The 27,554-nt window shown below is 47.0% G+C and overlaps 2 protein-coding genes across 2 annotated transcripts; both read right to left on the reverse strand.

Annotated features, from left to right (window-relative positions):
• Window positions 1-334: 334 nt before the first annotated feature.
• Window positions 335-27,221, reverse strand: LOC146182791 (ixochymostatin-like). Its single transcript, XM_084608923.1, has 3 exons — window positions 27,057-27,221; window positions 2,585-2,784; window positions 335-426 (listed from the first exon to the last, which is right to left on the reverse strand). The coding sequence occupies exons 1-2, from the start codon at window positions 27,115-27,117 to the stop codon at window positions 2,585-2,587; spliced, it is 261 nt and encodes an 86-aa protein (XP_084465049.1). The 5' UTR covers window positions 27,118-27,221; the 3' UTR covers window positions 335-426.
• On the reverse strand, window positions 22,024-23,531 carry LOC146182792 (uncharacterized). The gene has a single exon (XM_084608265.1). The coding sequence runs from the start codon at window positions 23,497-23,499 to the stop codon at window positions 22,126-22,128; it is 1,374 nt and encodes a 457-aa protein (XP_084464391.1). The 5' UTR covers window positions 23,500-23,531; the 3' UTR covers window positions 22,024-22,125.
• Window positions 27,222-27,554: the final 333 nt, after the last annotated feature.

Consider the following 27,554-nt stretch of genomic DNA (forward strand, 5'->3'; position numbering starts at 1 on the left):
TGTACGCTACCACAGCGTCTATTGTGGATTACCAGGTTTGCTTACCACGATGTTTCAGTTTAACCTTTTGTGGCAGCATTGCTTTATTTTAAAAAAATATGGCTTCCGGGAATGACTTCTGATCGTTCTAGCTGTGGTTGCCTTCGGTGCGAAAGCCTTTGAAGTTATTCTATTTCCTTCGAATCAGTACTGCAAGCTATCCTAAACTTGTCTAATTGTCGCAAAAAAGCGAGTCTTTGCCATGTTTTTGCTTCAAGAGTGTCAACGCAACTGATATACCTTCCCAGCAGATTGCAGAACATAAAACACATCTTGAGTGAAAACTACAGGCAGCAACTGGGATTTCTCTTTATTCACTTATTTTCCTCCATACTGGCCACATTCCGTCGAAGTCCAACTTCCGGCATCCTGTTCGACGCTTGACCACTGGAACCAATACAAAGAGCGGAACGTAGCTTTTAGATACTGCAAAGGTGAATCGTTGGCGTTAGCTGCATTAGTGAGACTGAAAGCGTTACTCTTAGCTTGAAGGACAACGCCTGAAACACCTGAAGGATAATCTTGAATTACGCGTATAACCTCGATTCTTTCATAAACCTATGCGCATTCATGCGTAGGCTTCTGAGTGTAAGAACGGAGAAAGAAAGAACGGCTATATACAGGTGTACCATATTTCTACAAAAAAAAAAAAAAAAAAAAAAAAAAACAGACATTAGTGTCTGGTCTATATAAGTTTCCGGAACAGTCCGTGGACTATAATGTTTATTATTGCGAAAGCAATACTACGCCAAGTCTCACCGCTCGTCGCGTGGGCCGTGGCCCGTTGCCCTGCCTCTCCACCTCCTCGATCAGCCTTTGCGCGTTACCCATTTGATTGCGCGTTACCCATATGCCACGAGCAGGAGCTGTCAACTTGGGTTGCTCGTTTCATATGGGAGGGTGATATCAGAATCAGCCTGTCAGAACCGTTTGCATTCTCGTTAGCCCTACGACACGCAGACACGTTCATTCGGCTAGGTTGAAGCGTGACCCTAATGTGGTTTGGTAGCTTACAATTTCGAGTCATACCCTAAAAGGTGAGGTTAAGTGTCCCCAATAATGTAGCACCGTACACTGATAGGGCATGAGAGGGGAATAATGTAGCTGGCAAAATAAGCTTCCGCCGTTGCTTTTGCAATTAAAATATGGTTAACTAGAGCTAAACCACAACTGATGTTTTTGTACATTTCCATGTATTAGGCATCGTGCGAGACGCCGCCAGCGTAATGTGAGGAATGAAACCGCTCTCAGGTATATTGACACCGAGAAGGTAAAACTCATGTTTCATGTTTCTCACATCACGCTGTGTGATCACTTGTCAACGCTTTTTTTCCCATCTTCTCCATATCGCTATATGCCATTTTGCTTAGCATGTACAGGTTGCACTCGCCTTAGCTTCTGTGGTAACACAATCATTTTGCTTTCCTTCCATTATTTTTCTGCTTTCTTCCTGTCTACTTCATTTTCTGCGTTATAAATTCACAGTACTTACCCCTCTTGCCATTATTTTGCGTAATATAACAAGGAAAATGCGGCAAAAAAATAACCCATTATAGCGGATTCAACCAACATGCTGTTGAACAACTCCCGCACAGCCTGCATTTGTTCGGCTGTAATGACGATCAGAGCTTAACAGGACACAATCTTTCCAACCTCTATTGTTCTTCTAGAAATAAGTAGACGGTTACCTTCTCTCCTGGTGCTGTTTGCGTGCGTTCGGGCGGTATAGGTGCCGTTTACATTCAAAAAGCTGAAGCCAATATCATGCATTATTTCTCACTCTCTCGGCATATTGATTGTTATTTTTCTTGCAAGGGTCATTATTCTTAGGCAACCTCCAAAGCATACTGTGACCTGCGGAAAAACGTATTCATGTTCGTTGTTTATCGCATCCGTCACGCCGCCTCATAGAGTTTGCGTGCGGTAGAAGGTACCACCATGGACTCCGTAAAGCCCAGTTTGCTCGCGAACTTTGCGCCACCTATTAGAGCTTTGACGGAGTTCTGGTCCCGCACATTGACAGCCACTGAAAGGTTTAATGCAAATGCGACAGCTAGATCTAGCACTGTTACTTGGGTGACGGCGAATATTATTGAAGAAGATCCCCAGACCACCGCATATCCTTGCTGTAGAACCGTACTAGCCCGAACGGTATCCTGCGACCCACACATGCTTATTTTCAGATTGGACGCCAGAATACGACCGGCTATAAGAGTTACTTTTTTTAATGGGGAGAATGCCTGTGAGTTGATACTTCATGTTCGATTGGACAGCGCTAACCTGGTGAAGTTGTATCATCTACAGAGAAGCAAGGATGAAAGGAGCTATCCGGGTAATGCCGGGATAAAAATAAAACGTGCCTTAACCATAATCCCGTGATTCAATAACGCTAGGGCTCGTTTTTGTGTTCGGTTGAGCTCCAACATCGTTTTCAGGTTGATGTAGTTTCGGTAAAATTAGACATTGCGCATGAGGATAGCTTTATGCATATACACGATATATTGACTGCGGACCGAACGCAAAAAACCTACCCTTTTTTACTTACTTATTCTGGTGGACACTCCTCAAGAGTGACACAGCTCCCCTGCCTGTTGCGGTAGAACTCGTCCCCGCAGTAGCAGCCGAAGACGCAGTCAGCGGTGCAGATGGGCCCAATTACACGCCTCCAGCATTTCTTCTCGGCGCAGAATGAGGAGACGCACCGCTTAAATACCTCATTCAGGCCGCAGTCTTCGGACCCTTCCTCTTCGGGAGTAAAAGTAAAAGAACGAAAACGAAACGTTGAGCGGGAAGATTTATTTTTTACAAAATACTTGTTTCTTGGGCTAGTTGGTTTGTTCTAGTGTTGGGGGCAGCGCGAATCGAATATGAAGGAACGAAGACAGTGCTCACGTTTCGTTCTTTCTTTGTCGTCACCCCTTCTGTACTCTAATTGCGCTGGTACCTAAATTACTGCCAAAACTTACTCTGATGCATTACTGCGTGGTCATTATTCTCACGACATGCTATTACGATTGTGCCGCGCTTACACAAAGACAACTGCTTTAGTGAGTTGGTTCATGTATTCCCCAGGTAATGCGCATCTGACGACAACGCAGCAGAGTGGTCCACCCACTACACTGTATTCTTGTCAATTACGCTTTCCTGTGCAGTCGCAGCTGGAGAAGAAACTGTTAAAGCGGAACAACGAGTTTTTTTTTTTATTCGAAGCCTTACCATGTCGCATAACATAGAGCTGCTCTTATTCAAATTAAGGAATGCAGGCTATTTTTTCTTAAAAACCAGAGCAAGCTCTGACTCTTAGGCTTGTTCAAAGTGCAGCTTCGTGTAGTCGTCTGGTTTTTGAGGTCTGCGTGCCTGAACGCGTGTAAAAGGTTGGGCGAAGGTGAACCTCAGTGACTGATAGCACATGCGCTTGGCACTACATATCCTTGAAATCAAAGTCTTTGCAACGCAAGAGCCGGGAGACGTATTAGCAAACCATATCCCGTAAGAGCACTCGAGCTGACGACGCTCTTGCGCGTGGATGGATGGATGAAATATAGGAGCGTCCCCATTGAAACGGGGTGGTAGCAGTAACTATCATGCTCAATTTTCTCCCTATATCTTAATTATTGTTTTAGATTGGTTTACTATGCCATCATTCTATTTACTAAATTTTAGTTTCTACATTACTAACTTTGTCACTTCCCTGCTTTTAAGCCACCAATCTTCCAGTCGCTTTTTGCTAGCTTCCACCGCCGGTTCATTCACCCCACCGCTTGCATCTCTAAACCCCAGAGCTTTAGGAACAGTGACTGCGCCTGCATCAACTTACTGATGGATACCATTATATTCGAGTATAATATGGTCAATTGTTTCACTGGAATTACAACATACAGCACATGCGTCTCCTTCATTGTTAAATTTCTTTTTGTAGCTGCGCGTTCTAAGGCACCCTAATGTAGCTTCAAAATGTAGGGCACTGCCTCTTGAGGTATCAAAGAAAGCTTCCTTCCTGACCTGCCTTTTCCACTTTCGGTATAATTCCACTCTCTGTTTCTTTTCCACCGAATTTATCCAATTTTTACCTTGTGTGTTTTTCACCTGTTGCTTAACGCTCTTTATTTCTTCGTCCTTGTGACTAGCATACTTACTAGTTCGTTTCCTAGTTCTTTTCCTCCATTGTGAGTCAACGCTTTTTCAGTAAAGGTATTTAAATACTTTAGCTGCCCATTTGTTACTGTCCAATTTCATCAGGCGTTCCAACTATGATATTTTACTCTGAGCTTCCCGTACTTCGAAAGATGCCCAGCCCATATCTCCCTGTACCGACTCATTTGTGGTTTTGCCGTGGGCACCTAGTGCTAATCGTCCAACGGCTCTCTGATTTATTTCTGATGTCGACTGTACCTCTGATTTTAGGCACAAACCCGCATTCCCAAAAGTAAGTCCGGGCACAATAATTCCTTTCCAAATACTCCTCAAAACCTCATACTTGTTGTGCCCCACAATGCCCTATGCTTCATTATACTGCGGCATTTCTTCGCCCTTTGGCCTTAAGTGATTGCTCATGCTTTCCAATGTATGCCAATTCTTCGTTTTCCCATACCCCCAGATATTTATATTCTGCTACTCTGGGTATTTCATGGCCTTGTATTTTAAGACCACGATCAGTTCAGCCGTTGACAATCATCAGACCGGACTTAACAGCGCTAAAACTAAAGCCTTGAGCGTCCCCTTCGTTTCCGCAATACCTACCTAGAATTTGCAATTCGTGCAGACTCTCAGCTAGCAGCACAATATCGTCTGCATACATCAAACCGGAGAGGCACTGCTCTACCTCCTTTCCACCGAATCTATATGACAGGTTAAAACCTAGGTTACTTCCGTGTATCCTCCGTTCCAGGTCCTAGAGGACAGCCTGGTCTTAATCCTTTGCCTACTTAGACATATTCCGTACTTCTTATCCCTTCCCATGTAATTTCAACTTTGTTATCCCGGTATATTTCCTGTAGGAACTCTATTATCTTATAACCGATACCTCCTTCTTTTAATATGTTCCACAGGAGTTCCCTGTTAACGTTGTCGTCCAGGAAAGCTAAATACAAAGGTCTATTTTGCACTAAAGCTATTTTGATGCATTGGGTAAGCGCGAACAGGCTATCATCTAAGCGCCTACCATTTCTAAAGCCGTTCTGAAGTTCTCCGAGTAACTTGTTACTTTCTACTGTAATGACCGTGCATGGTCCGCACTTGCGCGCTCTATTGTTCGCCTGTGGGCATGGATATGTGCTGTTTGTGCAAGGGCGCTAAGTGAGCCTGTTTCCATGAATCCTTTTGTGTGAGCCTGTTTTGCTTTGTCGAGACCCTGCAAATGCCAAATTGGCCCTGTCAAGGGAACGTCAAAAAAAATACAAAGAAATGTCGCCCTGTGGGAAATAACCGGAAGTGCTTTTATTCAATTGTTCACCCTTCCCGTCGAGAAGCGCTATTGTCCAGTGAGGAATGCCTATTGTCCAAAGGAGACGACAGAGTGGCACGTCCGCTGACCTACAGGACAAGAAAGGAGCATGACGAATACGGCCATTAGAGGAATTCCCGGGAATGCAGGAAGGATTTGCAATTGTCGGAAAGGGACAATGCTGGGAGCAGTATGCGGCGCGCACGTGCACTTGGGTTTCTGAGAAGGAAATCCACTTGCCGGAACCATGATATCGGATCTTTGCTGAAGAATAGAAATGTACCTCCTCGCCGTTCCCAAGCTCTACCCGCCAACAAGTGACCACGCCCAACGAAACAATACTGGACCAGTCAGTGCATCAGACCATCAGTGCAGTGATGTGTTCGATTGGATGCCGATATTTGAGGGGCGTGCCCTGGAACTGGTTGGTCAGCATCTTCAGAGAGGAGCTGGACATAGGGGGTTTTAAGGACGTTGCAGAGCACGAAATGACGCTCTGAGCCCTGGGTAAATGGCTCATTCGGACTCTTCTCGCTATGAACTCTTAACGCTTGCCATTTTTGCTGATATACCCTTCTTTTTCATGTAAATACGTTTTCTCAAAGTGCCATTAAACCTGCTTGTATATATTTTACCAACTTCGAAGATTCAATCCTTCATTAACCCGGAGTCTCTGCACGCTACCAAGTGAAGGCCGGGTCGACTTAGTCCCAGCGTCACGACACTACCCATGCTTGCACCTTTAATTTCACCGCCTGCATGTCCAAATTGTACATAACAGATGTCATGGTAATCGGCCTGTAGGATTATATGTGCATCTTTTCTCCTTTCCCTTTATAAATCAAATTCATTTTACTCTGCCGCCAGCTGTTCTGGATTTGCTTATTCGTTATGACTGTTTCTAAAGCTGTTAACAACGTTTCCTTACTTTTTGGAACAAGTTCATTAATCAGCTTGATCAGAATTAAATCTATTCCTGTAGATGTGTTTTTAGGAATATCTTTTTCTGCCTTTTTCCAGTTTAGATATGTCAGTTTTAAGCTGCTTTGTACTCTGCTATCTTGTGTTGCTTCCTGATTTGCGGAAGTTACCCTATCGTCACTCTTAAATGACTCGGCTATAACTGATGTAATGTAGTTCACAGCGTTGTCTCCTTTTAAACAATTTCCCCCGTTATCTTGAAGCGATCCTGCTTTCTTTCATTATTTTTCCCTAGCCAGCTTATATGGTTCCAGAATTGTCTTGCTCCACCTCTAGAGGCATCGTGTACGTCAGCCATATCCGGCGATTGGTGGACTGCTTTATTTTACTTTGGACGAGGGCCAGTACCTCAAGTTTCTTTTGTCATCATGATTCCCATTTTTGGTCGATTTCCTTCTGAGATACCTGTATTTCTTTGCCACTCGGTGTTCCCGTGAAGCAGCCCGTCGTTGTTCTATAGCTTCCCTGATTTCCTTATTCCACCAGCTCCGTGGCTTCCTCTTTCCATTCCGGCGGTATGCTACTTTAACCTACTTAATTTTCCTCTTTATGAGTAGTTCTACCTGTTCATAATCCCAGCCTTCCATGGGGCTTTTCTCTATTGCTTCCTCTATGTATGCTGCTATCTGCGCAATTTGAGCGTCGTTAAATTTTGCGTTTACTTTTTGTCTACGTTCCCTTTCTCTTTTCGTCAGGGGCCCCATCTGCAGACTAATACGTTTATGATCACTTCCAAGGCTACACTCTCCTTCTTTGTTTCTTTATATTTTTGTGACCTCGCTATAAATTCCCTGCGACATTAGACGGTAGTCAATGGTCGCCTGCCTGTTGCGGAATTCCCACGTGATTTAGCATTTGCCCCCCGCCCCCCCCCCCTTTCTGCTTCTGTATTTGCTATAACTATATCGTGCAACTCACAGAAATGTAGCATTAGCTTGAAGTTACAATCCGTGTATCCATCCAGATCGTTGATGTGGCCGTTCATGTCCCCCAGAAAATAATATCGGCTCCGTATCCAAACTGGCTGATATCGTCACTGAGACCTTCAACAAGATCCTTGTTTTCTTGCCTGCATTGGTGTCCTGCTTCTATAAATAACTACCCCTAGCCATGTCCTTATGCCGGCAATTGTTCCTGATGCTCAGATATGTTCTTTACAAGATGATTTTATTCTATGCCAATTTGTTCCCTGGTGTATCAACACACCTACCCCTCCACCATTTTTTTTTTTCGTTCTCGTTCTGTTGCACCCTTCCTAGGCGTAGCCTTCTATAAACGGCGGATCTTCTGGACCCCTGAAATAAGTCTCGCATAGAGCGTACACACCTTTTTTGTCATCCTTTAGCCGCTGTTCTATCTCTAGCCATTTCGCTTTTTTTCTACCTCCTTGCATGTTTATGTAGCTGATCCTAGTGTTAAATTTCTTTTTTGTCCCTTTCTTTCTCGACCTGCTCCTTGCCATTTTTTGGGGCGCAGCCTCCGGTATTGCACTTTCTTCTGCTTCAGTACTAACTACCTCTGTGCATGCACGGAGTCCTCGCGGACCCCCTAAAAAAGCTACAGCCCTGCCTGCTAGGCACCAGTCGATCTCTGCTCCCACCCTTCTGTGGGAACAGAGATCGGCAGAGAGCAGCAGCGCTACCAGGAGACAAATAGTGGATATATTGTCTAAACGAATAAGAACACATATAAAGGCCACCGTTCCTGCCGTTTTGGTGGCGCACTAGATTAACACCAAGCATCTCTTCACTGATGCCACTTAAACATGCGTTCGACTCCTGTGTTGCATTTTTTAAAAATATGTTTTTGCAATTTCCTTCACTGTAATTATATCCTGCCTTCAGTGAGTGTATGTTACCTTTAGGTTGTGTTTACAGACACCTTTAAGTAACAATCGGTATGACAACAGGTACACTAAGCAATTACCTTCGCCGTAATCAGTTCCTGCTTTGGTGAGTGCATGTTACCTTTAGGTTGCGTTAAGAGAGATCTTTCAGCAATAATCCCCATTTACAGTGAGTGTATGTTACCTTTAGGTTGTGTTCACACACATCTTTCGGTAATAATCCCCATTTACAGTGAGTGTATGTTACCTTTAGGTTGCGTTCAGAGAGATCTTTCAGCAACAATCGCCGTTTAACTCGCTGAAAGCGTTGTCTGCTCCAGTGCGCCTACGGGATATGGTTTGGCAATACGCGCCTCGGCCAGCCCTATCCATGTAAGGGATACTCCTGCTATTCTCGTTGGGTTATGAGGCAGAGGGTATGTGCACGGGAAAATTAGAGCACTTACACCTTTCCTTAAAGAGAACGTCAGAATCGCAATGGCGAAGCTGGGGTCCAAAGGAAGTCTGTCGCCGGGGTGCTCGTTTTTGTGGCTTGGCGTGTAAAGGCTTTCTACTTTCTGCTGATCAATATTTTGAGCATCGTCTTGTACTCAGTGTATCTATATGCATTTCATTCTTTTTTTATTAGGAGCTTGTATCTCCCGATTTGTGTTGAGTGCTTTTGCCCATATTTTTTAGTTTGTTATACCCGCTCCTGAATGGGTGTAGATGTGAACTTCTCTTTAGACGGTATGGTATTGAAGACTGATTCACATCAAGAATAGCGAAAAGCTCCATTACAAATGAGCCCAGGCGGTCCTTTACGTACCACCAATATGTGACTATTGCCGCAGGTGTTGGGCTAGTAGTTGCTGTTCTTTCATAACTGTTGAATAGCAGGTGCGTCTGTATAACTACGCATGCTCTGGAGTTTATATCCACCTCTGGTTGTGTTAGCTGGCCATTACTGCTTTTACCTCAAAGTGTAGAAACAGTAATGAAAAAATAAATAAAACGCAAAGCAGCATAGTTATGTGCCAGCTGGTGGACATGGTAAGTAACAAAACCGCGGGAATGGCCGGACAGAAGGAAGGAGACTGTGTTTCCTCTTTGTCGCAGTCCTGTATTTTCCGGACGGTTCCTATGCTAACACGAAAAAAAAATGTTTTAAAACTAGCTTAAGCCAGAAAACAAGCAATAATCTGGAATGTGGTCACCAAGAAAGCAGTCTCTCTCGAACGCAGAAATTGTAACTTCCGCGACCTCGACGAGAAGTCAGTAATCACGAGCACCTTAGTATCGCTTTATATCCACTAACGACGTTCTAGCGCAGATGTGTATCGGAAACCATCTGGTCTCGCAACTCAGAATTGTGCCATGATTATCGTGGGTATGTTCCTCTTCGCACCGAGATATGCGCTGAAGTATGCTCCCAAATAGTTCTTAAATTACTTTTACGTAGCTCTAATATCCTTTGTGTAGCAGCCTTAGATATTTCGAGGCTTCAGCTTGAATAAAAAATAAACATGTGCTTCAGATCTTTACTTATTTTTGTCTGTGTACCTACGCTACCACATTTGCGCCCCTAACCCCATTCAGTGTCTGACGAGCATGCGCCTGACTCAAAGGTAAGCAGCCCTTGTCCTCTCATCTTTTTTATCTTTATTCAAAAAAAAAAAGCAACGCATCAAATAACGCAACCACCAGACAAAAAATCACTCTCATGTCGACTTAGTCTTGATCAAAGGTCTTGAATCAAAATTATATTCAGCTCGGCAGCGAACTAAAGCTGTCAAACCATCCTTAAATGGCAACATTCATTTAAATTGCTAGGAAATTATTTCTTATCACAGCAAGAAACAGTCTCATAGCATTTCGCGGCCCTCCAGTCGTTAATTGCGCCTTTTGCGACTCTGACGAATATCCTTTGGCTTCAGGATTTTTGCAAAGACTGTGCATTCCCTGCACACCCCAGCTTTACAGAGAATAACCGAGACCCCCGCAGCTCCTGAAGGCGGTCGGTGTGTTCCATCGGGTTCCCTCGCTTGCAATAATTTGTCGAAACGACGGCCGATCGTGATTGTGTCGTAGGGCGTGCGTAGATTAGATGCAGCGGCAGCCTTCCTAATACAGATATTGGACCATCGGTAAGAATGCAATAGATAATAAAGTAGTGCAGCTTTTACAGGTCACCTGTTTATCCACGTGCTCCGCCCTACCATCTCATGAGAGAATATTCACACTGCAGAATAAATGCAGACACGGCGCGTGCTATAAATGAAGGTCGGGTAGCGTCAGCCATCAGCTCCGACGCAAATGACCTTTATCCAAGGGCTTCTGCATGACGCCTAAGACAATGTCGCTGCTCTGCCAGCCACGCATCAGCGAGAGAACTGACTACATCGCTAGCCTGTAGTCGTCGGACTGTCGAGAGCCCGGTCAATAATTTGGTGCTCTTTTGGTTTCACTTCTCTGAGTTTTTCGCATTGTTCTAGACCTGTCTCTGTACAGAAGTGTCTTTTGAATTAAGGCTTGCATATTATGCATTGCTTTTGTGTACACTGCGTATGTGATCTGGCTATTACTGCATAACCATGTTTCTCCTTCTCTTAATAGCGTAAAAAGTGTATTGTATGCTAACATTTGCCTTCGCAGAACGTTTTGGCAAGCTAGTCGGTGAAATTTGTTAATTTTCAAAACTGCACGAATTAGTGAGGACAGCGGAGACAAACACATTTTATGGCTTGCATACAGTGAAGCTGGGCACCAAACGACCAACCCCATTTGTTAGTTTGTAGCTGGGTTCCGGCTGTGTTTGTTACACAATTTGATGTCATCTCCTGTGAGACCAGAAACACCCACTTGCAAAGGGTTTCGGTAGTGCGCACACGGGTGTGCATGTTTTCAAAGATAACCGAAATATTTTATACTGCGCAAGCAGAGTTCATGTACAGATGTGCAAAGGGCAGTGTTGTTTGCTTTTTACCATTAGAATTTGCTTGCTGGAAAATTATTGCATGCAAGGTTAGTGCAGCAACTTCGTCCTAACAAGCACTGTAAAAAACATAAATGCGAGAGCAGTATGAAAAGTATTTGTTATGCTCCATGTCAGCTTGGAATTGCCATCATTCAACTAACATTCCTAGGCATCCTGAAGTAAGTATGACTTCCCAGTGGCATAGGAGTCATGCACTGAATGCATCAAGTAGGACGACCCCAGAAAAAGCTACTAGCATTGAACTAAAGCAGAATGTTATGTTCTGTATTTGTGTAATTATCTCTTTCGTTGTTCATATGCAAGAATGCTCAGTAAGTTGAAATATTGTTACGCCCTTAGCGTCGCGACGGAGACGTTCTAGTCGGTTCAGTACGCTTGGTACACACGGCTAGCGGGAACGACACAAGTGCCACCAGACAAAGGTCGAACGGGCGCGCACACTTCTTCTTCCTCTTCCTTACTTCCTCCGTGCTCTGTTTTAGAACAAGTCCGTAACACTTCCCCCGTCGCAGGCGAAGCCCTCCGGGCGAGTCAGTCGTCAGCACGAGGATGACAGGGTTTCAGACGCGCGACGTGGGCAAGCTCAGTTCGTGAAGAACGTCGGCCACTTTTTGTAAGGCGCGCAATCCGATAGGTGAGGTCACTAATTGCCTCGAGGATAACATAGGGACCGATATAATGCGCGAGCAGTTTCTGACTTAAGCCACGCTTCCTTAGTGGACGCCAAAGCCAGACCATATCTCCAGGGAGGTAGGTGACGTGGCGATGGTGGTCGTCGTAGCGGGATTTCGAGCGCTTTTGTGAGGCGAGAGTTCTCAGGCGGGCTATCCGGCGGGCTTCTTTAGCCCGGCACAGGATCTCAGCAATCTCAGGTTCGTCATCTGTGGAGAACGGGAGGATGGTGTCGAGGATGTGTCGAGGAGACCGGGCATAGAGGAGAAAGAATGGACTGTAACTTGCTGTTTCCTGTTGGGCGGTGTTGTATGCGTATGTTATAAATGGTAGCACAGTGTCCCAGTCCTTATGGTCGGCGGCGACGTACATTGAAAGCATGTTGGTGAGTGTCCGGTTGGTTCGCTCGGTCAACCCATTTGTTTGCGGATGATACGGGGTAGAATGTCGGAAATGCGTTTGGCACAAACGAAGGAGTTCTTCGACGACATCAGCGGTGAACTGACGCCCTCGGTCGCTGATCAACACTCGGGGAGGCCCATGGCGCAGTATAACAAAGTGCAGCAGGAAGAGGGAGACTTGGTGTGCAGTAGCCGATGGAAGGGCTGCCATCTCACAGTAACGAGTGTGGTAATCAGTGCAGATGACGATCCAGCGGTTGCAAGAATGAGACTTGGGAAAAGGTCCCAAGAGGTCTACCCCGACTTTCTCAAAAGGGGATCTTGGAGGCGTCACCGGATGAAGAAGACCAGGAAGAGTGCCGGCGGGGCGTTTGTGACTCGCACATTGAGCACAGCTAGCCACATACTTCTCAGTGGTTTCACGCATGCGGGGCCAGTGGAAACGTTCTTGGATGCGATAGAGCGTCCGCGCAGATCCCAGGTGTCCCGAAGTGGGGTCGTCGTGCATAACGCGCAAAACAGAGGAGCGTAGGCTGACGGGCACCACCAGAAGGTAGCGGAGACCAGTGGAAGAATAGTCCTTTTTGTACAAAAGACCACTCCGTATACAATAGGGAGTGGAAGCTGTAGGGTCCCTTGCAGCGGTAAAGAATGGTTGGAGATTCTCATCTTTCCTCTGCTCAGTGCGGAATGTACGGGTATCGGGGAATGGAGGTAAAACCGCAGCGATGTAATGATCAAAATTGTCGGCGTCACATTCCGTTGTGGGAAGCGGTAAACGTGAGAGACAGTCCGCGTCAGCGTGGCGGCGTCCACTCTTGTACGAAACTGTATAATCAAACTCTTGTAAACGAATTGCCCACCATGCAAGACGGCCAGATGGGTCACGGAGGTTTATCAGCCAGCACAGGGAATGGTGATCAGTGACCACTGTGAAAGGCCGCCCGTATAGATAACAGTGAAATCGCTGAACGGCGAAAACTACCGCGAGGCATTCTTGCTCAGTGATTGTGTAATTTCGTTCAGGTTTGCTTAAGGAACGACTGGCGTAAGCAATAACGTGTTCCTTGTCGCCGTAACGCTGAATCAGCACAGCACCAATGCCAACACCACTGGCGTCCGTGTGCAGTTCCGTTGGAGCAGAAGGGTTGAAATGTCGGAGAATCGGATGTGACGTTAGTAAAAACTTGAGCTGGCAAAAAGAAGAGTCACACTCTGATGTCCACTCGAAGGGAGCGTCTTTGTGGAGAAGGCACGTAAGCGGGTTAGCAATGTCAGCAAAACGGGGAATGAAGCGGCGGAAATATGAGCACAGTCCTAGGAAACTTCGGAGTTCCTTTACGTTCTGAGGTGTTGGAAACGATGCAACGGCCGCAGTCTTTTGAGGGTCAGGTCTGATGCCTTCACGATCGACGAGGTGTCCTAGTACCAAAATCTGGCGCTCACCGAAGCGACACTTCTTCGAATTAAGTACTAGACCGGCGTTCTTGAAGCAGTCAAGCACGAGAGCGAGGCGTTCGTTGTGCTCTTCGAATGTCCGGCCAAAAATGACGACATCATCGAGGTAGCACATACATATTTGCCATTTTAGTCCCCGTAGGATAGAGTCCATAAATCTCTCAAAAGTTGCAGGAGCATTGCAGAGCCCGAAAGGCATTACATTAAATTCAAACAGGCCGTCGGGTGTGATAAATGCCGTTTTTTCCTTGTCGTCAGGGTGCATAGGGATCTGCCAATATCCCGATCGCAGATCGACGGATGAAAAATATGATGCCGAGAACAGACAATCTATGGCGTCATCGATCCGCGGAAGGGGATACACATCCTTCTTTGTTGCAGCATTCAGACGGCGATAGTCGACGCAAAAGCGAAATGTACCATCTTTCTTCTTCACCAGAATTACAGGGGCGGCCCAGGGACTGCATGACTCTTGAATAACACCCTTTTCCAGCATATCCCGAACCTGCTCACTGATGACCTGGCGTTCTGTTGGTGACACTTGTTACGTTTGGTGTCGCGTACTCAACCCACCGCTGACGCCAGTTGTTAGGTTTGGGTCGCGAGTGCCGGGGTTGCGTACCGCTGCGGCGCGCGGCCCCTCGGTAGCGTTGGCCTGGCGGCTCCGTGGACGGCGGACGGCATCAAAGGTGTCAGCAAAGACGAGGCGTTTTCTAACGAAACAACCTTTACTACAACATCGTGAAGAAACGGGCAGTGAAGCTGACCCGGAGAGATTACAGACACTCTCACACAGCTGGTGTCTAGCGTCGTGCCAACGGCGCGTCAAAGTAGTCTCTCTCTCAGCGGAGTCGGCCGCTGCTTTTTATAGTTTTTCCAGTTCACAGGGAAAGGGTAAACCCTCACAGGAAAGGGAGAGCCAAACATGTTGGTTCACGACGAATGACTCAATCGCAGGTGTTCCGACCTCATCTCCTCCACCTCCTGCAGACAGGAGAGGGCGACGCACTTTCCCTCGATCTCCAGGCTTGGCCAGCTTGTGCACACACACGCACGCACACACATTTGGCGCGTGGCAGGAACACGCTGAGACTTGTCGGCGGGAGGAAGCGTTGCGCGGCCGATGAACGGCGTCGAAATGGCCGATCCGCTCGCGGTTCTGCCTGTTGCTATGCGGTGGCCGCGTCAGCTGTCCCACTTCTCGGTGGAGAAACGTAACAGACTGCCCCGCCGGGGAAGGGAGATCCCGAAGGGCAGGGGACTGCATCCGCTGTCCGGAGGGATCGGGATGGTGCTGCTAGCCGGGTTCATCCGACTCTGTTTCTCTTGAGCCAGTCAGCCTGAAGAATTCCTTGGCAAGTCCGGGTTTCCAAGGCACTCTGCAACTTGTCTTCAGGAGAGATTTCTGACAACCTACAGCATCACAACCACGCTAAACACTCAACCGGTCAGCCAGCAAGCACGGCACAAACTTCACTAAGTTTTGCCAGACTATTTCCCTCTTATGCCCACATCTATATTAAAGGGCAGCTTAGCAGCACTTGGAACGCGTCCACAAATTTGAAAATCGCATTTTCAAAACAGCACTTCAAACAAAGATACTACAATACAAATGTTCAAAATCCTATGTCAGGAAGAAAAACACTAACTAGTGAATAAAGGCTTCTTCTCAAGTTATGGGCTTCGACTTAAGCCATCGGCATTACCGTTGAGATCACCCTTTTCACTGAAGCTTCGGCTGTCCGTTTCACGGAACAACCGTACCTTCCTGTTTCTGTGCAAAGAAACATACGAGGATGAATCACTCGCTTTTCTGAACAACCTATCCCTCTCCTTACGTGTGGCACACCAGTCACGCGATTTCTCGGCACGGACGCATTTGTGCCTTTGGGATAGTCGCTTTCTTTTTCGCGATAGCTTACACTTTCTCCATTCTTTCTCGCGCCTGCCTTTCCGTTTTTTTCTACGGCAGCACTGAAACACATGCTTTGTGCTTTCTTTTCGCAATCTTTGGAGTTTGCTCTCCTTACGATGGCCGCATTCTTTCTCGCGCCTGCCCTTCCGCGTTTTTCGTCGGCAGCGCTGGAATACTAGCCTCCGGCTTTCTTTTTGCAACCGTTTGAGCTTGCTCTCTTTACGACGGCAGCAATCTTTCTCGTGCCTGCCCTTCCGCGTTTTTCGGTGGCAGCACTTGAATACTCTAGTCCTACTTTCTTTCGGCGCGAGCTCTGGCAAGCTAGCGGTAACCGGAGCTAGTAGGACATGGTTGTCGTCGAAGTGGTCAAAGTGCGGCGCCGCGTCTACATCGCGGCCAGCAGCGCAGGACTCACTTTCAGTCAAGTCCGAACGAAAACAACGGATCACGCCAGCCCTCAAGCTAGGCATTTCCTCTGGCGGCTCGCCACTCACATTACACGGGTCCTCCAATGAGCCGCATTGCTCAGCGCTAACCGGCGCACGATCAAGCTCCTTCGACAGCTGGGGCGCTTCGGATTGCGTGAGGGTCATAGGTGCTACGTCCGCGTTCGCACTGGGGTTGCTTTCGCGAATACAACCTAGCGTGGTATCAGGGCACGAACGATTCTGACTCTGCTCTGGTCGCTCACTGTCGCCTTCGCAAGTCTCGCTCTCTACAGCGGACGCGCATTCCTCGTCGGTCTGCCCTGGCTGATCACAACTCGCGGGTTGCGCAGTTTCGCTGATCGGCACTTGGGTTTTCTGCGTGCCCTGCTCTACGACACAGCTGATTTCGGAAACCGAAATTTTCTCATCTCCGTCGCGCTCTCCACAAGCTTCTGCTTTCGACTCGAGAGACGGTTCAGTTACTACCAGTTCGCCACTCTCATTTGATGGAACTGTATCTCCTACAGCTACTTGGGTCGGCGTGCAGTTCACCTCGCTTAACGGCGTCACTTTGGACTTCTCACCGATTAAGCATGTGCTAACCGTATCAGCTAGTGGCTCGACCAAGGTAACAGGATACTCTTCTGTTCGAGGCTCGGTCGGCTCGCTACTGCGGTCACATTGCTCGGCCGCTTCCCCAAGCTGTTTCTCACACTCCGGTGCAAGTTCGATTTGCTCCGGACCTTCCGCACTGTCTAGCCATTCGCTTACAGCGGCTTTCAACTGATAGGCCAGATCAAAGTATGCCTCGTTACAATGTTTCTCGCTCTCATATCTCTTCCGAAGATCCTGAGGCGTTATCTGATATCGTATCAGTAATGACATTAAGAGATAGAAAGCGTGCAGAGTGGGTCAGAGAAATAACTCAAGTTAATGACATTCTAGTGGAAATTAAGACGAAGAAATGGACATGGGCAGGACATGTAGTGCGAAGAGAGGATAACCGATGGTCGCTGAGGGTAACAAACTGGATTCCAAGGGAAGGAAAGCATAGCAGGGGGAGGCAGAAAGTTAGGTGGGCGGATGAGATTAAGAAGTTCGCAGGGGTCAAGTGGATGCAGCTAGCACAGAACCGGGTTAAGTGGAGAAATATGGGAGAGGCCTTCGCCCTGCAGTGGGTATAATCAGGCTGATGATGATGATGATGATGATGAATTTTTCAAGCGGTCGCCAACCAATCGCTTGATTTCTTCCGACGCTTCAGCGGAAAGAAGAGCTACCAACTTCTGCGCCCAACTATCACGCTCGAAGCGTTTGCTTCTGCAGACATTCTCGAAGTCTGCCAAATACTCGGCCACATCCTCGGCAATGAGGAACGGTGGCGGATAATCTCGCGGTATTGAACCGTTACACTGAATGGCATTGCAAGCTTGAATTCTTTCCACGCTCATTCTATGTGCTGATATCTCCAGCTGCATCAGTTTCCTTACGCGGGCGTCCTCTTTCTCGTGACGTTCCCTACGCACACGATCCTCTTGACGTTCGTCAATGATCTCAAGGCATTCCAAAAGCTCGTCATCTTCAGCTTCCAACGCAAGAATAGCCTTTAACACTTCTGGTTTTCTGAGTTTGTCTGACAAATTCAGACCCAACTCCTCCGCAAGCTCCAACAATTTCGGTTTGCGCAACGACTTCAAATCCAAATTCATGGTTGTTCCGAGTGCTGCCTTCTCTACTGCCCACTATTGCCTTGCTGCAATTAACCCAGCAACAACGACAACACAATTACCAGCTCTGTTCTCTACTTAACAAAAGCCTGGCAAAACTCAGTAGAAGAAAGTCCCGCACTCACCAAACCTCGCAGCCAAGAATCCAACGCAGTCGTTCCGCTGCAGGCAACCAGTCATCACACAGGGCTCGTTGCACTGCTCCCGCCTTTTCCGCTGAGCTGCTTTGATTCACGAGTCACGCCTCGGACATCTCCGCTCTTCCCACCAGATGTTGCACTTCGGTCAGGCCTGGCTCGTTTCACCGACCACGGTCACTGTTTGGTCGTCCTCGTCTCTCCGCTTTCCGCTGTTCACCAGTTGTTGGACGACGGTATCGCCTGGCTCGTCCCTCCAACCACGGTTACGGCTTGGTCGTCCCACCGCTGCCTACCAGTTGTTACGTTTGGTGTCGCGTGCTCAACCCACCGCTGACGCCAGTTGTTAGGTTTGGGTCGCGAGTGCCGGGGTTGCGTACCGCTGCGGCGCGCGGCCCCTCGGTAGCGTTGGCCTGGCGGCTCCGTGGACGGCGGACGGCATCAAAGGTGTCAGCAAAGACGAGGCGTTTTCTAACGAAACAACCTTTACTACAACATCGTGAAGAAACGGGCAGTGAAGCTGACCCAGAGAGATTACAGACACTCTCACACAGCTGGTGTCTAGCGTCGTGCCAACGGCGCGTCAAAGTAGTCTCTCTCTCAGCGGAGTCGGCCGCTGCTTTTTATAGTTTTTCCAGTTCACAGGGAAAGGGTAAACCCTCACAGGAAAGGGAGAGCCAAACATGTTGGTTCACGACGAATGACTCAATCGCAGGTGTTCCGACCTCATCTCCTCCACCTCCTGCAGACAGGAGAGGGCGACGCACTTTCCCTCGATCTCCAGGCTTGGCCAGCTTGTGCACACACACGCACGCACACACATTTGGCGCGTGGCAGGAACACGCTGAGACTTGTCGGCGGGAGGAAGCGTTGCGCAGCCGATGAACGGCGTCGAAATGGCCGATCCGCTCGCGGTTCTGCCTGTTGCTATGCGGTGGCCGCGTCAGCTGTCCCACTTCTCGGTGGAGAAACGTAACACACTCTGTACGGCTTCTGTCGAATTGGGTGTGAGTAGCCTGTGTCAATTCGATGCCGGGTACGTGTCACGGGAATGCACCGTGAGCCGCTAGGCTCGGAAAAATCAAATATTTATTTATTTATTTATTTATTTATTTACAATACCCTCAGGGCCCGTAAAGGCATTGAAGAGGGGAGTGGGTTAACAACAAAACAAAATAAGCATAACCGTATCGTTTACAAGGGTATGAATTTCAAAAATATCTAAAATACAACAATAAATACAAAAGATTAGATACAATAAGAAGCAGTGCAAAAGTCCTGTCAGTATACAATATTAGCTAAAGCAGTACGAAAATTTGAGTTATCATTGATGGAAACAATATCTGCGGGAAGGTGGTTCCATTCAGTCGATGTTCGGGGTATGAATGACTGTAAGAAAGCGTGTGTATTACATCTACCGAGGCCGATTTTATGATGATGGTCAATGCGATGGGATACATAGTGAGGTTGAAGAAAGAATTCGTCACTCAGGCTAGGATGATGATAGAGCTTGTGGAACAGGACTAAGCGAGATATTTTGCGACGTGATCCTAATGATGGAAGTTGAAGGTCGGACTTCATGGCTGTAATACTTTCGGTTCGGCTGTAGTTAGAATAAATGAAACGGACGGAGTTATTTTGAACAAGTTCTATAGCGGTGATTAGTTTTTCATAACCTGGATCCCATACAGATGATGCATACTCTAATTTAGGGCGTATTAGTGTTTTATATAGCAATAACTTTAATGACGATGGAGCTCTCGAAAAGGCACGGCGTAAGTAACCAAGCATGCGGTTAGCGTTGTTAATTACATATTCAATATGGGTTGTCCACGTGAGGTTAGATGAAATAATTATGCCCAGGTACTTATATGAGTTTGTTGATTCCAAAGGAACGTTATTCAAATAGTAAACATGCGAGTCATTAGAAATCCTTGTTACACGCATGCATTTACATTTACTAATATTAAGTTGCATTAACCATTTTTCACACCAGGTAGCAATCGCAGTGAGATCAGTTTGAAGACAGTTAATATCATCTGGGTTTTTAATTTCACGGAAAATAACGCAATCATCGGCAAAGAGGTGCATGTTAGAAGTTATCTCAGAGGGCAGGTCGTTTATGTAAATTAAAAAGAGTAAAGGTCCTAGTACGGATCCTTGAGGTACACCGGAGTTCACATCAGAAAGCGAAGAGTTATGACCGTTTACTGATACGAATTGTGAGCGGTTAGTAAGAAAGCATTCAATCCATTTTAAAACGTTTGGTTCAATGTTAAGATGACGAAGTTTGTGAAGCAGCAGTTTATGACAAACCTTGTCGAAGGCCTTAGAAAAATCTAAAAATATGCAATCAGCGAATGAGGATCGATCCAGAATGTGGTGCAGTTTATGGGTGAAAGATAAGAGCTGAGTTTCACATGAGTACGACTTACGAAAACCATGTTGTGCCATTGTAAAGAACGAGTTTGATTCAAGGAATACTGTCACTGCTTTGAAGATTATGTGCTCTAGTAACTTACAGCATGTACTTGTTAGAGAGATGGGACGATAATTGTTGGCGATGTTTTTGCTTCCCGACTTATGAAGAGGAACCACCTTCCCAATCTTCCATTGCGTAGGTAATGTACATGTGTCAAGAGACTGTTGAAAAATCTTTGTTAGTATGATGGAACTATAAGTGGAAGTGTTTTTCAAAAATTTAGCGTTGATAGAATCGAAACCGGGAGAAGCATGATAGTCGAGATTTTCAATAAGTTTTGCAACACCAGCTACGTCTACCAAAATTGGGAACATGGTCGGGTAGTTGTAGTTCTGTGATTCAGGAAAGTGAGGACTAGGAGCGCTTGAAAAATTTTTAACAAATATATCGTTTAAGAAAGATGCACATTGGGTGTTGGAAACCTGTTGGCCAGACGAGTTCTGTAATATAATTAAGTTTTCAGAGGAAGGGTTAACTACGCGCCAGAATTTACGGACGTTAGTTTTCAACATGGAAGGCAAAGTATTGGAAAGAAAATGACGCTTAGCGCTTTTTAGGGCGGAGATGTACTCTGAAGAAGCTAGTTTATAAGCCGTCCAACGTGAATTAGTAGGCGATGCTTTAGCTGCACGATAGAAGCGTTTCTTTCGGTTAGAAAGGCGTCTGATATGACCGTTGTACCACGGGGCGTGACTATTTGAAATGATGGTGCGGTTTGGAACGTATCTTTCAGTTAAGTCTTTTACCTTGGCTGTAAAACTATCCCAGTTTGTCTGAACAGTACTGTCGTGAAAGTTAGTCAAAAAATTGTCCAGAAAGGCCGATAATTCTCTATTGATAGCTTCAAAGTTGGCTTTTTTGTAATCAAGAATCAATTTGCTTTTTTTGTTCGGCTTAGGGCAATCCAGGCTGAGACTGAAGTTTAGCAACGAGTGATCACTTATACCAGGTAGAAATATAATATCAGAAGCTAAGTTAGGCCGATTAGTTAGAATCAAATCCAGGGTGTTTGCAACATGGTCGGTGACTCTTGTGGGACGCGATACCAATTGTGTTAGGGAAAAAATAGAACAAAGGTCTAGAAATTCTTTGGCTTGGGTTGAAAAGGATAACAAGCTAGGAAAAGGATCGTTCCAAGTAATATTTGGAAAATTAAAATCACCAAGCAAGAATAGGGGGGACGAAGGATATAATGCACAAGCCGCGTTGATGGCGTCATGAAGGTCGTTATTAAATGTAGAGGGATATGAAGGGGAGCGATAACATGCACCGAATATCACTTTCACATGACCTAGGGTTACTAGTGACCAGACTATTTCTAGATTAGTGTCTATTTGGATGCGCAATGAGGGAATGTCGCTTGAAATAGCAACAAGAACGCCCCCTCCACGGTGGCCATTTCGATCACAACGGTAAATTGTGAAGTCACGCGCATTTTCGAAAATTTCAAAATCTTGTATGTGTGCAGAAAGCCGTGTCTCAGTCAAAACGATTATGTTTGCAGAACTAGAGTCGACTGCTGACGATAAGGAATCAAATTTATTAACCACGCTTCTAATATTAGTAAAAAGAACAGAAACGGGAGCTACTCTTAAATGGCTACTACCCCTCACTCTCTCCTATGTTGCGGCTTCAATAAACGAGGTAGCATCGGTATTAACGTTGCTATCGCTTGACTTGGTTTCCTTAACACTGCAAGAAATGGGATCGTAAATGTAGCACTTGTGGTTTAGAAGCAGTTTGTTGTAACGTAATTTAAACTTGGGAGACCCATCCCGACTGTTGCCAAATTCGATTAATTTTTTACGGGCGAGACGGGTAGAGGCCGAGAAGTCTTCACTAACACCAATGTCCTTGTCTTTGAAATCACTACGCATAGCAAGTATCTTTTCTTTTATTTTGTAGTTGCCGAACTTAACAATGATCGGACGGCACTTATTAGGCGCAAAGGAACCTAGGCGATGCGCACGATCAATTGAGTCTGCTGAAAATGTGACTAATGACGAGTTCAGAAGCGATGTTATTTTTGCTTCAGTTTCCTGCCAAGATTCTTTACTGTCTGAAATGCCATGAAAGATTAGATTGTTTCTACGCGATCGGTCTTCTAGTTCATCGAGCCGGGATTGAAAGTGGTTATTTTGCGTTGATAATTCATGTACAGAAGACTGAATAGCGGAAAAATCGGCGTCGTACTGCTCGAACACTTTGGTTTTTTCTTCTAGGTCGTCTATTCTTTTTTGAATACTGGCGAATTTAGCTTCCATGTTCTTTTGACTATTCTTGATAGCTTTGATATCAGCCGCCAATTCAACGTGACTTTTCGAAGTTTGCAGTGAACGAGAGTGAACATCTTTCAGTAAATGAAAAAGAGTGTTCATTTGCTCAGCAGGATCGTCCGGCAATGAGTCGATTTCCGTAAGTGATTCGGATCGCGTATTGGGACCAGGGTTGGACTCAATGTCCCCGGAGCAGAGCAATAACAGCGCCACAGAGAAACACTCGCAAATTGTTTCACAGAACACCCGTGGGCACGGGAACAGTAAAAGGAAGGGGTCGTCGCATTTCTTTGTAAATAATGGAAAGGCTTTACACACCTGCATTGTAGGAGGATGAGCGTAAAACATCATGCTGCAAGCTCTGCCCCCGTGCCCACTGAAGGTGAAACAGACAGGCGGTCCACTTGTATCGGTTGTCGAAGATGATGGCATGGTTGATGCGGCTGGTAGATCGTAGGCGAGCATCACGGCAGGAAATCGGCTGAAGAAGGGCATCGTATCACTTTCGTCTTTGGATGTGCTTGATGTTCCAAGGGGCGTTGTAACATGTGTCGAGCCACAGGATGACGTTGACGGCCAAAACGCGAAAAGCGCAAGTAGAACCTGCATTGTAGGAGGATGAGCGTAAAACATCATGCTGCAAGCTCTGCCCCCGTGCCCACTGAAGGTGAAACAGACAGGCGGTCCACTTGTATCGGTTGTCGAAGATGATGGCATGGTTGATGCGGCTGGTAGATCGTAGGCGAGCATCACGGCAGGAAATCGGCTGAAGAAGGGCAACGTATCACTTTCGTCTTTGGATGTGCTTGATGTTCCAAGGGGCGTTGTAACATGTGTCGAGCCACAGGATGACGTTGACGGCCAAAACGCGAAAAGCGCAAGTAGAACCTGCATTGTAGGAGGATGAGCGTAAAACATCATGCTGCAAGCTCTGCCCCCGTGCCCACTCATATGGAAGAATATGGAAGAATACTTGACCAGTAAGACCTCCAAAGCGTCACGCTGGTCCCTGGTTAGAGAGCGGCTGATCATCCGATGTAGTTGCGAGTCAGGGGCTGGAGCGGCAGCACTTTCGCCGGGTGCATCAGTAACCAAAGCCACCGACGGGGCGTCGTCTTGGCTACAGGTCGCAGTCTTCATATTCACAGGCAACACTACTGGTTGCGAAGAACAATTAATGGCCCACAGCCGTGAGCAGCCCTTGACCACCGACAGTAGGCAATGAGGAACCAGAATGTATTTCTTTGCACAGTTAGAATGAAGCGGTGCCACTGTAGCGTCGAAGGTGTCGGAAGCACGGCTGGGGCACAAAACTGGGACGCACACCATAGACAAGGCTGGCACATTGGTATCCTCTGTTACACAGAACACATCTTCACGGACATGCGGCTTCTCTAAGAGTCCAGAAGGAAGGGAACCATCAACGCAGAGTTCCCCAGAGCGGCAGTCGACCGTAGCGCCACACATTCTCAAAAAGTCAATACCTAGAATTATGTCATGCGTGCATCGCGAAAGCACTGCAAACTCCGCTGCGAATACCGTTCCACCCAGGGACACCGAAGCACTACACATTCCCAGGGGACACAACACCTCACCACCCGCGCCATGAAAATTCACATTTCTGTCCCAAACAAACATAACTTTGCGTCCTAACCGCTTCTTAAACGATAAACTCATTATTGAAATGGTTGCCCCGGTATCCACTAAAGCCATTGTCGCCACACCATCTACAAGCACATAGACCGTGTTCTTTAACATAACAACAGATGGAGGAATTTCTTCAGGCAGCGCACAGTCTACAGTCTCCAGCGGCCTGACCTCCAGCAGCCGCGCTGACTAGTTTTCCGGCAAAGGCGATGCCGACCGCCTTCCTGGTCGTGGTGACGGAAAGCGGCGCGCAGAAGAGGCAGGTGGTGGTGAGACACTTCGTTCGGAAGCAGGAGAGTTGTTGCGCGGTCCATTGGTCTGGGAATATTCATACGAAGATGGGGGCCATTGCCAATTAGAGTCGTAGAAACGGTTACGTGGCGGAGCATTTTGGACGGGCCGATCGCAACTGGTGAGTGGGCGGCTGCGGCAGTATCGAGCTATGTGCCCCTCAATGCCGCAGCGTCGGCACACGGGGGCTGTGCGACGAAAAACTTGTTCCCTGGAGGGCTCCGAGGAGACAGGGTGCATTGGGTAGCGATACTCATCTTCAGGTCTTCGGGTTGGACGCCGGAAATAGCGAGCAGGTGGTGGTTGAGGATGGTACTCATAGTGCTGATCATAGGGCGACAAGAAGTTAGTAGGGCGCGAGTCGTAGCGAGGCGGGTGACCAGGGCTATCGAACCTTGGCGTCGGGCTGTTGGAGTAAGCGTCCGCCTGTGCCGTATTGATAGAATTCACAACGGGCATCGACGGGAGCAAGGAGGGAGGCCCTCGAGAGCCGACAACGTCAGAGGGCAAAGATGATGGAGACCGTACAGGGGGCTCAAACCGCTGCAGTTCCTCACGAACTATTTGCCGGATCGTCGACGACAAGTCCGTGAAGTTGTCTTCAATGCTCGCCACAGATGGAACGTTGGCGAGCCGCCCAAATTTTGGCGTTATGCGACGAGTCTTCAATGTCTCGAATGTGCGAACATGCCGAATGACATCACAGACGGCATTCAGGTCACCTTTGGCAATTAGAAAATTATAAACATCATCTGCGATGCCTTTCAGAAGATGTCCTACTTTATCTTCCTCGGTCATATTAGCGCTTGCAGTTTTACATAGCTTCAGGACCTCCTCTATGTAAGTTGTGCATGTTTCCCCAGGTAGCTGAGCTCTGTGCGTAAGCGTGTGTTCAGCTCGCTTCCTTCGTGCAAGACAGTCACCGAAGCACTGCCGCAATTCAGTAACAAAACGGTCCCAGGTGGTAAGAGAGTCTTCGTGGTTTTCGAACCAAACAAGAGCGGTATGGGTTAGGAAGAAAACCACGTTTGCGAGCTTAGCGGCGGCGTCCCATCGATTGTAGCGGCTCACCCGTTGGTAGTGGGTCAACCACTCGTCAACGTCCTCGCCTGCCGCTCCCTCGAAAGTCCGGGGCTCCCGATAGTGATGCGAAGAACTGTTCGCTGCACCCGCAGGCCGATCTTCAGCCTGGATCACCGCGTCACCACGGGCTGCTTGCGGGTCATTGGCCGATTGCATGGCGCTGGTTTGCGGTTCGAGGCCCGCAAGGCGACGACTCCGGCGAGGCTCCAGTTGTGTTGGTGCTGTCTGTAGCGCCAGGGATCGTTACCCAGCACCTCCACCACAATGTTACGCCCTTAGCGTCGCGACGGAGACGTTCTAGTCGGTTCAGTACGCTCGGTACACACGGCTAGCGGGAACGACACAAGTGCCACCAGACAAAGGTCGAACGGGCGCGCACACTTCTTCTTCCTCTTCCTTCTTACTTCCTCCGTGCTCTGTTTTAGAACAAGTCCGTAACAATATAAACCTGATTGAGAGGACTGTCAATTAATCTGTGACTAATGCGCAGTATTTTGGTCACCGCTGAAGCAAAGTTCTTGAAGCTGCACATAATTTTGAGCCGTTTACATACAAATGGAAGTTAATAAAACGAAAGACCAGAGGTGAACGCCTCTCATCACAAGCTCTTTAATTTCACAGAATGCCTTCACTGAATTGACGTTTTACATCGAGAAAGTTACAGAAGTGACATATGATGAATATCCAATGTTGCAAAAAGACAGATACGCAGCTTGCCCAAAACTACTTATCCTGCAATTCTTTACAGTTTACTCTGTTGGAATCTACCGCTGAGCAAACAACTTGATTAGTTTTTAATGCCTAAACAAATAAAAGCGCACAGAAATGTGTTTTGTTAGGTGGATGTTCGCGCATTCAAGATCATTGAATGATAATATAGATAAATTTAAGGCTGCTCCTATTTTATGCGACTTGAATGAATTGGTTTTCTTTTATTATACATTATTTGTAATTACTTTCCCAGGCAGAAATACCTTGTTTTTATTTTTATGGGTGTGTATGAGAAAACGCGATGACATGAATGGCGCTAGTTCATAAACAGATGTTTTTGTGTATTACGCCACCACAGTGCTCTGATCGAAAGCCGTTCAGCTCACAAATTGCTTGAAATGTTTTGGAACGCAGCGATCAGTGGTTGTCGCAGAAAATAAAGGTTATGCTTAATAGCTCTCGTAAGCGATGATGTCTTGTACCGGCTGGTGCCCGGAGCAAACGCTAGAGTGAATGCAGAAAAATAAGTGAAATGTCCTCACCACTTGCAACGATGGCCACTGCAAGGACGGCTACCAAGAGCCCCAGAATGTACAGCTTCATGGTTTCGCGTTGGAGTGAGAACTCAGGCTGAGCGCCGGTTATTTATGCCCTCCCCTAAGTAGACAGCTAGTGCTGCTGCAGAACGCTACGTTGCACTTCGCATATCGCTGAAGCAGCCAGCTTTTATCACGACCTGACGCGCGTGGCAGCTCGCCCCACAAGACGCGACGTGCTTGACTGACGCCTTGCCTTTCCTTAACACTCGCAGTTGCAGTTTCTGGACTCTTCACTGCGTGCAGCGCGACGTTGACGTATGGGGACTTCAACTTATGTAGCGGCAAGAAAAGTAAATTAACGATGCAAATGCACAAACTGTTTCAAGAATTAGTGTACTGATTTAGCGCAACTTAGCATTCTTCACGTGTAATTCCCTGGGTAGCTCAAAATTTGCAGCATATTGAAAGGGCAATCACTCCAATTTGAGAAAACGTTCTCGT

The sequence above is a fragment of the Amblyomma maculatum genome, chromosome 7 (assembly GCF_055883805.1).
Source record: "Amblyomma maculatum isolate TAMU_Amacu chromosome 7, ASM5588380v1, whole genome shotgun sequence".
NCBI classification, from domain to species: Eukaryota; Metazoa; Arthropoda; class Arachnida; order Ixodida; family Ixodidae; genus Amblyomma; species Amblyomma maculatum.

Coding starts and splice junctions, on each gene's coding strand:
- LOC146182792 (XM_084608265.1), bottom strand. CDS start 23,499: ATGCCATCATCTTCGACAACCGATACAAGTGGACCGCCTGTCTGTTTC.
- LOC146182791 (XM_084608923.1), bottom strand. CDS start 27,117: ATGAAGCTGTACATTCTGGGGCTCTTGGTAGCCGTCCTTGCAGTGGCC. Junction 2,785..27,056: donor AGTGGCCATCGTTGCAAGTG/GTGAGGACATTT, acceptor TTACTCCCGAAG/AGGAAGGGTCCGAAGACTGC.